Raw genomic sequence first — 12,542 nt, 5'->3', positions numbered from 1 at the left:
CCTCCTGAGTAGCTGGGATTACAGGCACACGCCACCATGCCCAGCTAGTTTTTTGTAGTTTTAGTAGAGACGGGGTTTCACCATGTTGACCAGGATGGTCTCGATCTCTTGACCTTGTGATCCACCCACCTCGGCCTCCCAAAGTGCTGGGATTACAGGCTTGAGCCACCGCGCCCGGCCCTAGCTGATTTTTTGTATTTTTAGTAGAGACGGGGTTTCACCATGTTGACCAGGATGGTCTCCATCTCTTGACCTCGTGATCCACCCACCTCGGCCTCCCAAAGTGCTGGGATTACAGGCTTGAGCCACCGCGCCCGGCCTAGCTCCAATCTTAATCTGCACCATATCACAACCCCTGACTTCCTAACAGCTCTGCAAAACAAAGCAAAACAGAGCCCCACTAAAATCTCAGGTTTATAGCACTTGCTATAACCAAAAGGCACAATCAACTTCTCTCTGGGGTACTAGGCAGGGGATAGAAGGAACCAGAATCTGTGGCCAGGGTCTTCTCTCAGGTGGAGCTGGGCTTCAGGACTCTCTAGCTGCCAGGTGCTCCCAGGAACCTGCCTGGCCCTTAACTTTGGGAAGGGACTTTGGCCCTTGGGGAAATGCATTTTTGCCAGACTGTAGCCTTCTGGAGGGGACTGGGCCAAGACTCCCTTGGCTTTCCTCTCTAATCTTCTTACTAATGGGCTTTGAGACCAATGCCTTCCTCCAGAGGTTAAGGAGGTGGGTGGAGTAGTTAGCTTGCTGGCTGAGGAAGTCACTGCTGTGACTTGGCTCCGTGGTATCTGCTTTGTGTACAAGCAAAACTGGCTTATGGAAGAAAAAAGCAGGAACACCTGCATTGGGCCTGGCCCTTGGAGGTGCTCTGGGGGCTTGTGTCATGAGGTACATGTGGCCGTGGCCCCATTTGGGCATGTGGCCTGGATTTGCCGACAGTCAGGAGGGCAAGGTCCTACCTTGGTCCCAGTGTGCACCGCTCTAACAGACCATAGCTCCCTCCTCTGGAGTCCCCTCTCCAAGCTCTCCAAGGGAAAAGACAAAGGAAGTCGAACTGCCAAGTTGCAGATTTTGCCTCAGGCAACTAAATTTATTAGCAAGAAAAAATTTTTGTCAGCCCAGTGCCGACCAACAAAGTACGTTAATAGAGGATAACAAATCTGTCACTTAATTCATAAAACATACCTCAAGCAGTTACAACTAAAAATAAAGTTGGATTTTTGTTTAATTTAAAAGCCTCAAAAATAACAAGCAATATGTTTTTTAAACATGTAGTAGACACAATTGTCTATTATACAATATACACTGTACACAAGTAGAGCTTGGGCCGGTCGGGGGTGAGATGAAGGGAGAGGGAGGAGGTTCAGGATGTGCAGGTGTTATCTGAATTCAGATTTGAGTTGAAATGCTGTGTCATTTAGAAAAGGGAATTGCTAGAGTGAGAAAAAAATTCATATGCTCATCATTGCCCCCCAAAACCCTCAACTGAAAGCAGGCATGTGGGGGGTGAATAACAAGGAAAGAAGGGAGCAATTAAATAAACTTCTTTAAAGCACACACAGTACACAGTGTTCATCATCTGAAGTAGAGAGTATAAGGCAACGTTCTCCATAGAAAAAGAGGGATCAGGAGGAGTCGGTGGGTATCTTTACTTTTTAAATAGAGCTGGAATGTGCTGGAGGAGAGGTTATGGCAGGGCTGGGCACATGGAGTGGAGGTGGCCCCGAGTCTCTCCAGAGGTGGGTGCCGAGCCCCAGGGTGTCCACAGTAGTGAACAGGGCCGGGGAGGTGCAGGAGAGGGGGCATGGCACGATGCGACTCCGGCAGTGTTGGGAGCGGGGATTGGGGTAGGGAGTGGGGGCTCACTTTGCTCCTCGACGGAGTGAAATGCATGTTTTTCCTTTGGAAATAAGGGTTCCCACGCGTCCTGGTTTAGAACGTCTCATTGGGCATGGCCAGTGTCCACAGTCTGGGCAGGCCGGGAGCTCGTGGTGAGGGGAAGGGCCAAGGCAGAGCCAAGGGGCTTCGGAAGGAGGACAGTACAGGGAGCAGAGTCCCTTTCTGTGGGGACAGTCAAAGAACAGGAGTGGGGCTGAGGGCGGGCCCAAGGCAGCCACAGGGCTCCTTTTCCAGCAGGGGCCCAGGGAGGACACAGGTGGGGGACTGCATCTTCAGGGCCTCCCACCGCAGTTGGCCTTACAAGTTCTTCGTGACCAGGTGGGTCTTGTAATGCTTGGTGAGGTGGTCACTCCTCATGAAGCGCTTCTGACACTGGGCGCACTCAAAGCGTTTGTCCCCTGGGAAGAGGAAATGCCCATCACCCACAGACCCTGTGCATAGACCCTGTCCCTGCCCAAAAAGGTGGGGTGCATGTGAGGGGCACCCAATCAAGCTGACATGGCCTGTCACCACATTCTGCCCATCTTCTGCTCTCACATTTGCTCCCTGGTGCCTATGCATCTAAATCTTTTTTTTTTTTTTTTTGAAATGGAGTCTTGCTCTGTTGCCCAGGCTGGGGCACAAGCTATGCTCATTGCAACCTCTACCTCTATCTATGTTCAATCAATTCTCCTGTCTCAGCCTCCAAAGTAGCTGGGACTACAGGTGCCCACCCCTGTGCTCAGATAATTTTTGCATTTTTGTAGAGATGGGGTTTTGCCATGTTGGCCAGGCTGGTCTCAAACTCCTGACCTCAGGTAATCTGCCCCAGGACAGGTGTCTGCTCACTCTGGGCATTCACTACAGCAATGTTTGCCGAAAGTGTGTGTGTGGACCACTGTGGATACCCAGGACAATTTCAGGTGGTAGATGGATGAACTTTGTATTTTTGAGAGATGGGGGTCTTGCTATGTTGCCCTGGCTGGTCTCAAACTCCTGGGCTCAAGCGATCACCTGCCTCAGCCTCCCAAAGTGCTGGGATTACAGGTGTGAACCACTGTGCCTAGCCTGGATCAACTTTTTTTTTTTTTTTTTTTTTTAGTAGAGATGATGGGGTTTCACCATGTTGGCCAGGATGGTATTGATCTCCTGACCTCGTGATCCATCCGCCTCAGCCTCCCAAAGTGCTGGGATTACAGGCATGAGCCACCACGGGATCAATATTTTTAATAGTTTTGCATTGACTTGCCAGTACATAAAACTGTAACTGTGATATCTCACTTCGGCAGGCAAAGGAAGAAGGATCAACTGAGCCCAGGAGTTTAAGACCAGCCTGGCAACACAGTGAGAGCCTGTCTCTACCAAAAATTTAAAGATTAGCCAGGTGTGGTGGTACACGCCTGTAGTGTCAGCTACTCGGGAGGTTGAGGTCGGAGAATCGCTCGAGCCCAGGAGTTCAAGACTGCAGTGAGCCAAGATTGTGCCACTGCACTCCAGCCTGGGTGACAGAGTGAGATCCTGTCTCAAAAAAAAAAGTCTGTGGCTCCACCAGTCACTAGCTGTGTGACTGGGCCACCACCTCTCCATTCCTCAGTAAAATGGGCATCAACAGGCTGGTCATAGTGGCTCACACCTGTATTCCTAGCACTTTGGGAGGCTGAGGTGGGTAGATTACCTGAGATCAGGGGTTTGAGACCAGTCTGGCCAACATGTTGAAACCCCATCTCTACTAAAAATACAAAAATTAGCTGGGCGTGGTGGCGGGTGCCTGTAATTCCAGCTACTCAGGAAGCTGAGGCAGGAGAATTGCTTGATCCCGATGGGGCAGAGGTTGCAGTGGGCCAAAACTGTGCCACTTCACTCACCAGGATCAACTGAGTTATAAAGTGCTTAGTATTGTGCCTGGCACACTATGTCAGTGTTTGTTAAATAACTCTATGGACATGGCAAAGTTATCAAGCTGTGTCATGCAATAAAAACTATTCTTTTCCCATTACTTTGGGAAACAACAGTGATAATGGAATGGCTTGAAAATAATTTCTTATGCTGTCCCTGGACAGTCTGTAGCTCTTGCTTAGTGTGGCAGTTCCAGGAGTGTCAATGTTGCTAAGGGTCATAGAGTGGGGATGGGGGGAGAGGCAGGAAGCTGACCTGTGTGGGTACGAGCATGCCGCTGGAGTTCGTCACTCCGTGTGAACCTCTTCCCACAGAAGAACCAGTTGCAGACAAAGGGCCGCTCACCAGTGTGCAGGCGCACGTGGGCACGCAGCAAGGATGTCTTACGGAACGTCTTGCCACAGTCAGGGATATGGCACACATGCTTCTTCTTGCCCTGCTCTCCAGACCTGAGAGTTGGGGTGAGGGTGGAGTGGAGGGAATGGGAAGAGGAGAGAAAAGAGGTAGAGGACGGGGGCAGGAATGAGATGCAGTGAGGATGTGGGGTCAGGTCAGAAAGCACAAGGAGGCAGGAGGCAAGGTGGCATAGAGCCACCAGCTCTTCCCCACCTGGTCTGTGCCAGCTTGCAGCCCTGGACAACTGTCCAGGAGGGGCTTGGAGAACACAGTTAGACTAGCCTTGTGGCTTGGCCCCTCTCCTTGAATTACCTCTTCTCCCCATCCTTGCAGTTGGGACACGTGCAGGCCATGCGGCGCCGCTTTTCCCCGGGCTGGGTATCTCCGGCCAGGGCTTGTTCCATTTGCAGCTGGATCTGGGTGGGGCTCAGCCCACTGATGGTCAGGTTGTTCCCAGAAACATTCTGCACTGTCAGCTGCTGCTGCCCTGCGGGGGGACAAAGAGGGCAGAGTTCAGGGTGAGGAAGCCTGAAATCTCCAGTCAACCTTTCTGCCCTTCTGCACATGACAAAGATGATAATCACGGCAGCTATTTTTGAGAGCCTGCTGTAGGTCAGACACCATTTTAGGGATCTTGTATGTATTCACTCATTTAATGTTCATGACCCTATAAAATAGGTATTATCATCAGCACTTTACAGATGAAGAAACTGAGGCTCCATAACATATCAAGGTCACACAGCTAGTAAGTGGTAGAACCCAGATCTGAACCGAGGAAGCCCATGCCCTAAACCACTGTACCATGCAGGCAGAATCTGCTTTAAAATACTGCGCACATGATTTCGGTTGGGAAGGGTCTTGTCTTGGACATGTCTTCCTGAATCTTCTCCAACCTTAGGCCCTTGTGAGGTATCAACTCTGCTTTTAGGAAAGTCTCCAGGGATATCTATTAATAAGACAGGTCAAGGCTGGGTATAGTGGCTCATACCTGTAATCCCAGCACTCTGGGAGGCAAAAGAATGCTTGAGTCCAGGAGTTCAAGACCAGCCTGAGCAACCTATAGGGAGACCCCATCTCTACAAAAAACTAAAAAATTGGCCAGGCATGGTGCTACATGCCTGTAGTCCCAGCTACTCAGTAAGCGGAAGTACAAGGGCTGCTTGAGCCCAGGAGGTTAAGGCTGCACTGAGCCATGATCATGCTACTGCACTCCAGCCTGGGTGATAGAGCGAGGCCCTGAGGCCATGTCTCAAAAAAAAAAAAAAAAAGAAAAAAACAACAACAACAAATAAAAGGACACAGTTCTATGGGCTTTGGAAAAAAAATCAGATCCTCTAGGATACCTTATCCTCCTGGGGGTCACCTCAAGAGGGAAAATCAAATGTGTTAAACTGCTAAAAATTCATTAAGGATGAAGAGAAATTCAGAGAGCTCCCACTAGATAAGGAGCCATTTTTGCTTAAGGGCAAAATGGCTAGTTTGCTCCAATTTTCCCCCTGGTTATTTGCCAGGCTGATTTCACAGCATAAATCTCACCACTGAACTGAAGTGCAGCACAAATTATTCCCACTGCCTGGGGTTCCCTCCTTTTCTTCCAACCTTAACTCAAGGCTTTCTCCTCCAAGAAGCCGTTTTTGTGTTTAGATGTTAGTTGGAAAGTTTCCCGAGTACATCTGTCTTCTCTGTCTTTAGCTGTCAGATGGAGACATGTGCCTTAAACTATCTGAGTGCTACTGTAAGGACTAGGTGAGAAACTGCAGGTGGACATGCCCTTAAGCTGGACACATCCTCACTATTGTTACTGGGAATCCTGGGGCCAACCCATAGTTTTCACCTGCTAAGAGCACAGGTACCACTATGGCCACAGGGGTCATCCTCACCGCCCTGGCCACAGGGGCCATCCTCACCGCCTGTGTTGGTGATGGTGACAGGCACGCCCTGGACCTGGACACCGTTAATGTTGATGGTCTGCATTGCCTGGGCAGCTGCTGCCAACTGGGCTGCATTCAGGCTGATGATGCTCCCAGCAGGGGCAATCTTTGGCAGGGGACGTTCTTTTCGGAGAATTGCAGCTGAGTGCTTTTTGCTGGTCCCGCTGAGATGGGAAGCACGGGATGCAGGGCTGCTACAGGTGGTGTTAGAGGTTGCCGCAGCTGATGCTGGGGGACTGTCCTGGACAAGGACTGTCTGCACCTCACCGGAAGGTGTACGGATGTAGACCTGGGAGGGGCCAGAGAGAAAAAAGTCAGTGCCTGGAAGAGAGTAGGCTTCTGGGGCCTTCAAATGTATCCTGCCCAAGTGAGAACTGGAGGCACCCATCAGCCAAAAGTCTCCTCCTCTCAACTCACCTAAGCCTAAATTTATACACAGCCGATGCTCAACAAAGGGCTGCTGGCATCCTATACTAAGATGGCAAATGCTGACCATTGATTTGAAACCAAGCATTTAATTTACTTAGCATGGAAAAATATAATTGCCAACTATCAGAACTGGAGATTTAGAAGGCAGTGCACTGTGAATTACCATCAAACAAACAACACTGGTTCACTTTGGTTTTTAAGAGCCACATATTAGAGCCCAGGAGTTCCAGGTTATAGTAAGCTACGATCCCTCTACTGCACTTAGCCTGGGTGACACAGCAAGATGCTGTCTCAAAAAAAAAAAAAAAAAAAAGTTTCTGGTCTTTGTAATCAGAAAAAAAAAAAGCCACATATTAATGAAAAACAACTTTTCTCCAATTCAGATTGGCAAAGTAGGAAAAACAAAATGTGCTCATCGTTGGTGAGACAGCAGGAAACAGGCATGTACTCGTATATTAGGAGTGGAAGTATGATGTGGGCTAAACTTGCCGGAAGGAAATTTGGGAATATGTATCAAAAACCTTAAAAATATGTATGTTAGAGTCTGAGCGGGACAGGAAGGGCATCTGTAGCAGGGAGGAGGGTGTCCGTGACGGTGGCAGGCTGGCTGCATACTGGAGGACTTACCCAGAAAGGAAGTATGTTAAGGATAGTGGGGGTGAGGGCTCTCACTGTCACAGAAGGGAGTTATCGAAAGGAAGAAGGCCAGACAGAATGCTGCGGTGCTAGATGGGAATTAGAGACATTCGTGGAAACTCATGGGACTCAATATATATAGACAGAGAAATATAGATTCAAATGTGTGTATATATGTACATGTATGTATGTGTGTGTGTGTGCCCTTATATAAGTTTATCTATCTATATCTATCTATGTAGGCATTGCATAGGTATGTCTATTTATATATACTTCCTAGCTGTGTCCATTGAGAAGGGCTGGGACCAGCCATGCCCAGTAGGAATGAGCTTACCTAGCATCCAGGTCTTAGTTGTAACTTACATGCTCCACTAAAAGGAACCCAACTCCTTGGAGAAACAGTTGATTCCAGGGTGGGGGCAGGGAAGGTACAAGAAAAGCTTGGAACACTTGTACCAGAAAGTAAAGAAATGCTTACAGAATGGTGGGGACTTGAAAAGATACAAGCCAGCTTAAAGGGGCTGCCACTGGCCAAATCTAGGTCAATGAAAAATCAAAATAATAGTACTAACAGATTATAACTCAGTAAATAAAACAGGAATCTGGGCCAGGTGCGGTGGCTCACGCCTGTAATCCCAGCACTTTGGGAGGCCAAGGCAGGCAGATCATGAGGTCAGGAGTTTGAGACTAGACTGGCCAACATGGTGAAACACCGCCTCTACTAAAAATACAAAAATTAGCCCAGCGTGGTGGTGCATGTCTATAATCCCAGCTACTCGGGAGGCTGAGGAAGGAGAATTGCCTGAACCTGAGAGGCGGAGGTTGTAGTGAGCCAAAATCACGCCTCTGCACTCCAGCCCGGATGCCAGGAGCAAGACCAAACAAACAGGAATCTGGCTGGGTTTGGTGGCTCACATCTATAATCCCAGCACTTTGGGAAGCCGATGCAGGTGAATCACTTGAGGTCAGTGGTTTGATATCAGCTTGGTCAAAATGGTGAAACCTTGTCTCTACTAAAAATACAAAAAAATACAAAAAAAAAATTAGCAAGGGGTGATGGCACACTCCTATAATCCCAGCTACTGGGGAGACTGAGGTAGGAGAACTGCTTGAACACAGGAGGTGGAGGTTGCAGTGAGCCAAGATTGCGATACTGCATTCCAGCCTGGGTGACAGAACAAGACTCCATCTCAAAAAACAAAAAACAGGCCAGGCAGGGTGGCTCACACCTGTAATCCCAGCACTTTGGGAGGCTGAGGCAGGTGGATCATGAGGTCAGGAGATCAAGACTATCCTGGCCAACATAGTGAAACCCCATCTCTACTAAAAATACAAAAATTAGCTGGGCATGGTGGTGTGCACCTGTAATCTCAGCTACTCAGGAGGCTGATGCAGGAGAATCACTTGAACCTGGGAGGCAGAGGTTGCAGTGAGCCAAGATCGCGCCACTGCACTCCAGCCTGGCGACAGAGCAAGACTCCATCTCAAAAAGAAAAAAAAGGAATCTGTGAGTCCATAATGACATAAATAAATAAATGGAGAGGAAGAAAATGATAAAATGTAAAAAAAGGCCATCACATTGTTCAATGAGAGGCACCAGGAATCCTAGAAAAAATGGTTGATCCTAAGGCTGAGGCTGGGAAAATATAAGGAATGAAGTTCAGACACATGCTACAACACGGATGAACCCTGAAACATTATGCTAAGTGAAGGAGGCCAGTCACCGGACAGGTGCTACAACATGGATGAACCTTGAAAACATTAAAAATAGACTAGTGGTTTCCAGGGGCTGCGGAGAGGAGGAAATAAATGGGGAGTGAGGTTAAAGGGTAGAGTTTCTTTTTGGGGTGACGAAAATGTTCTAAAATTATATAGAGGTAATGGCTGCACAATTCTGTGAATATACTAAAAATCACTGAATTGTATACTTTAAAAGGGTGAGTTTCATAGTATGTGAATGTCTCAATAATAAAGTTGATTTTATTAAAAAAAGAATGAGAGCCTGTCAGAGGGATATTAACAGCCAACCCGAAAAAGCTGCCAATGGCCAAAGTTGACCTTGAGCCTTCAAAAGTGTCAAGGTCATGACAGTCAAGTAAAGAATGAGGAAGTGTTTCAGACCAAAACAGACTAAGGAGACAACTTAAGGTAATGTGTAATACTGGATCAGATCCTTTCGCCACAGAGGAATTAGTGGGGCAAATGGTGAAAACTTAGTGGGGTCTTGGAATTAGTCGTGTGTTTCATTGCTAATTTCCTGGGTTTGACAATTGTATTGTGGTAATGTAGAATGTCCTTGTCTGTAGGAATTAAAATATTCAGAAGTGACAAGGGGGATCATAGCGGCAATTTACACTCAATTGAGTCAAGAGGAAAAAAGTTCTTTGTAAAAAAATCCTGCTGTGATTTTGATTGGAGTTATTTTTAATTCCTGGATTATTTATGAGTGTTTCTTTTCACTTAAAAGCTAACAAACATCCCATCTCTTTTCATTTATTTATTTATGTACTTATTTTTTAATAGAGACAGGGTCTCTGTCACCCAGGCTAAAATGCAGTAGCACGATCATAGCTCACTGCAGCCTCAAACTCATGCGCTCAAGTGATCCTCCCACCTCAGCCTCCTTGAGCAGCTAGGACTACAGGTGTACACTAACATACCTCGCTAATTTTTAAATTTTAAATTTGTTTGTAGAGATGAAGTCCTGCTATGGCACAGGCTGGTCTTGAATTCCTGGGCTCAAGCGATCTCTAGACTCAGCCTCCCAAAGTGCTGGGATTACAGGTATAAACTACCTCGCCTGGCCCATCTCTTAGTAAATATGCAAATCTCATTCCCAATTTTTTGATATGTGCCCCTTTTTCAAATCACTGATCTTTTATGTCTGATTTTATGTGTATATGTATATGCATGCACGAGTGTGTATTTGCATCTGAAGGTTTAGCAAGCTTTTTTTTTTTTTTCTTTATCCTGTAAAATCAAAAGCAAAGCAAGCTTTTTTTATAAAGGGCCAGAGAGTAAATATTTTAGGCGTTGCGGGCCATATTGTCTCTGCTACTTAACTCTGCTACTGTAGTGCAAGGGCAACTCAAATGGATGTGTCTGTGTTCCAATTAAACTTCATCTACAAAAACAGGTGGGTGGGCTAGATTTGGCTTGAAAGTTGGTTGCAGACTGCAAACCTCTAATATAGAACACAAATTGTTTTAAAATGTGCACGTCCTTGACCCACTTTTAGGGATTTATAATTTAGCTACAAGATTGGAAATAACCTAGATATATACAGGTAACAGAGTATCAGTTGTGTAACAGTCAGCATGTTGGGATGATACAAAGCTGTGTAGTCATGAAAAAATAATGCTGTAGCCTAATCTTTCTGCATATGTATCATTACTTCCTTAGGGAAGACCTGGGTTTAAGTCCTGTCTCCATCAACCTCAAGATATGGGACCTCATGGAAGGGAGGGGAGGCAATGCCGAGGATGTGCACCTGAGCAGGTGCCCCAATTCTTCACCTGTAAGGTAGGTCTGATCATGAGAATTCACAGACATTGTGAAAACGACTTATTAAAAAAACCACCTGGCAACATAAATTATGCCAGAAGGGTGAATTCCTATGTGACTTCTATGTCCACAACTCAAATTCAAGGGCTGTCTTCTCCACCCAGAAAATTATACAACTCCCCACTGTAAGTCAGTCGGTTCTCCCTCTAGAGAAAACTAAGTCATAAATTCCTCAATGGCAGGAATTTTTTTTTTGAGACAGAGTCACACTCTGTCGCCCAGGTTGGAGTGCAGTGGCTCTATCTCTGCTCACTGCAAGCTCTGCCTCCCGGGTTCAAGCGATTCTGCTGCCTCAGCTTCCCAAGTAGGTGGGATTACAGGTGCTTGCCACCATGCTCAGCTAACCTTTTTTTTTTGAGATAGAGTTTCACTTTTGTTGCCCAGGCTGGAGTGCAATGGCACAATCTCTGCTCACGGCAACCTCCGCCTCCCAGGTTCAAGCAATTCTCCTGCCTCAGCCCCACGAGTAGCTGGGATTACAGACGTGCACCACCAGGTCAAGCTAATTTTGCATTTTTAGTAGAGACAGGGTTTCTCCATGTTGGTCAGGCTGGTCTTGAACTCCCGACCTCAGGTGATTCGCCTGCCTCCGCCTCCCAAAGTGCTGGGATTACAGGTGTAAGCCACCACACTTGGCCTAATTTTTTAATTTTTTTATTAGAGATGGGGTTTCACCATGTGTTGGCCAGGCTAGTCTTGAACTCCTGACCTCAAGCCATCCGCCCACCTCAACCTCCCAAGGGGATTACAGGCATGAGCCACCACACCTGGCCAGAACTGTTTTTTATATTTAAAAAAAAAAAAGTGCTCCCCAATTTTAATGGTAGCACCTGCTACACATAAGACACAAGAGTTGGCCTGGTGTGGTGGCTCATGCCTGTAATCCCAGCACTATGGGAGGCCAGGGCAGGTGGATCGCCTGAGGTCGGAAATTTGAGACCAGCCTGGCCAGCAGGGTGAAACCCCCGTCTCTACTAAAAATACAGAAATTAGCAGGGTGTGGTGGCAGGCACCTGTAATCCCAAACTCCTCTGGGAGGTGGAGGTTGCAGTGAGCCCAAGTGGCACCACTGCACTCCAGCCTGGGCAGCAGAGTGAGACTCTGAAGCTATAAATCTGAGTTGACTCCTGACTCCTGTCATTTATGTCCTATTTGATCTTGGATACTTCATAAATTCTCTGAGTTCTGGGTTCTCCATTTGCAACATGGGCACAATTTCTGGCACTTGGTAGGCATGCACAAAGAATAAAACTTGCTTCAAAGAACCAAAGAGATTCCAGAGTATTAGAGCACATTAATAAATGCCAAAAATAAGAACATTCTTGTTCAATTCGGCATCCCGGTTTGGCAGAGAGCAGTGGCTTAGCCTGGCATGTGGCATACACCCATAGTCCTGGCTACTCAGAGGCTGAGGTGGGAGGATCGCTTGAGGAGACTGAGACTGTAGTGACTGCATCACTACACTCCATCCCGGACAACACAGTAAGACCCTGTCTCAAAAAACACACCCTAAAACAAACAAACATTCCAGATGAATCTAGCCTAAATATTCCTGCTATAAAGCTAGGCTGCTCTTCCTATTGTTTTCTTGTCATTAATAATGATCATCATTTTTCTCATTCATTTTCTTACTTCACATAAAATTCTATGGTTTTCATTCTTGGAATGAAATGGATTGGAATGTTTTCATTCTTGCCACTGAGTATGTAATTCTATAATCAAAAATAAGTGTTATTAAAAATTATGTATCTGTCCCCTTTCCACTCCCCCCAAAAAAAAACCCATAAAGAGGCCGGGCGCGGTGGCTCA

General features: G+C 46.9%; 1 protein-coding gene across 7 annotated transcripts in view; it reads right to left on the bottom strand.

Moving 5' to 3' along the window:
• SP2 (Sp2 transcription factor) overlaps positions 1-12,542 on the bottom strand; it is a 32,641-nt gene that overhangs the window by 773 nt on the left and 19,326 nt on the right. For 2 of the 7 annotated variants that reach the window (XM_032279849.1, XM_032279850.1), the window contains exons 4-8: positions 6,054-6,393; positions 4,486-4,660; positions 4,033-4,226; positions 2,204-2,300; positions 963-1,087 (exon numbers count right to left, since the gene is read on the bottom strand). In XM_032279849.1, the coding sequence (XP_032135740.1) occupies positions 985-1,087; positions 2,204-2,300; positions 4,033-4,226; positions 4,486-4,660; positions 6,054-6,393 (909 nt within the window). In that variant the 3' untranslated portion in view covers positions 963-984. Of the gene's footprint in view, positions 1-962; positions 2,301-4,032; positions 4,227-4,485; positions 4,661-6,007; positions 6,394-12,542 lie in introns of those variants that run through there. The other 5 variants (XM_032279853.1, XM_032279855.1, XM_032279851.1 and 2 more) reach the window with 4 other exon arrangements.

The sequence above is a fragment of the Sapajus apella genome, unplaced genomic scaffold (assembly GCF_009761245.1).
Source record: "Sapajus apella isolate SASKATOON/1434 unplaced genomic scaffold, GSC_monkey_1.0 scaffold12, whole genome shotgun sequence".
NCBI classification, from domain to species: Eukaryota; Metazoa; Chordata; class Mammalia; order Primates; family Cebidae; genus Sapajus; species Sapajus apella.
Note: the sequence above shows the minus strand (reverse complement) of the source record. Positions and strands in the feature narration are given on the sequence as shown.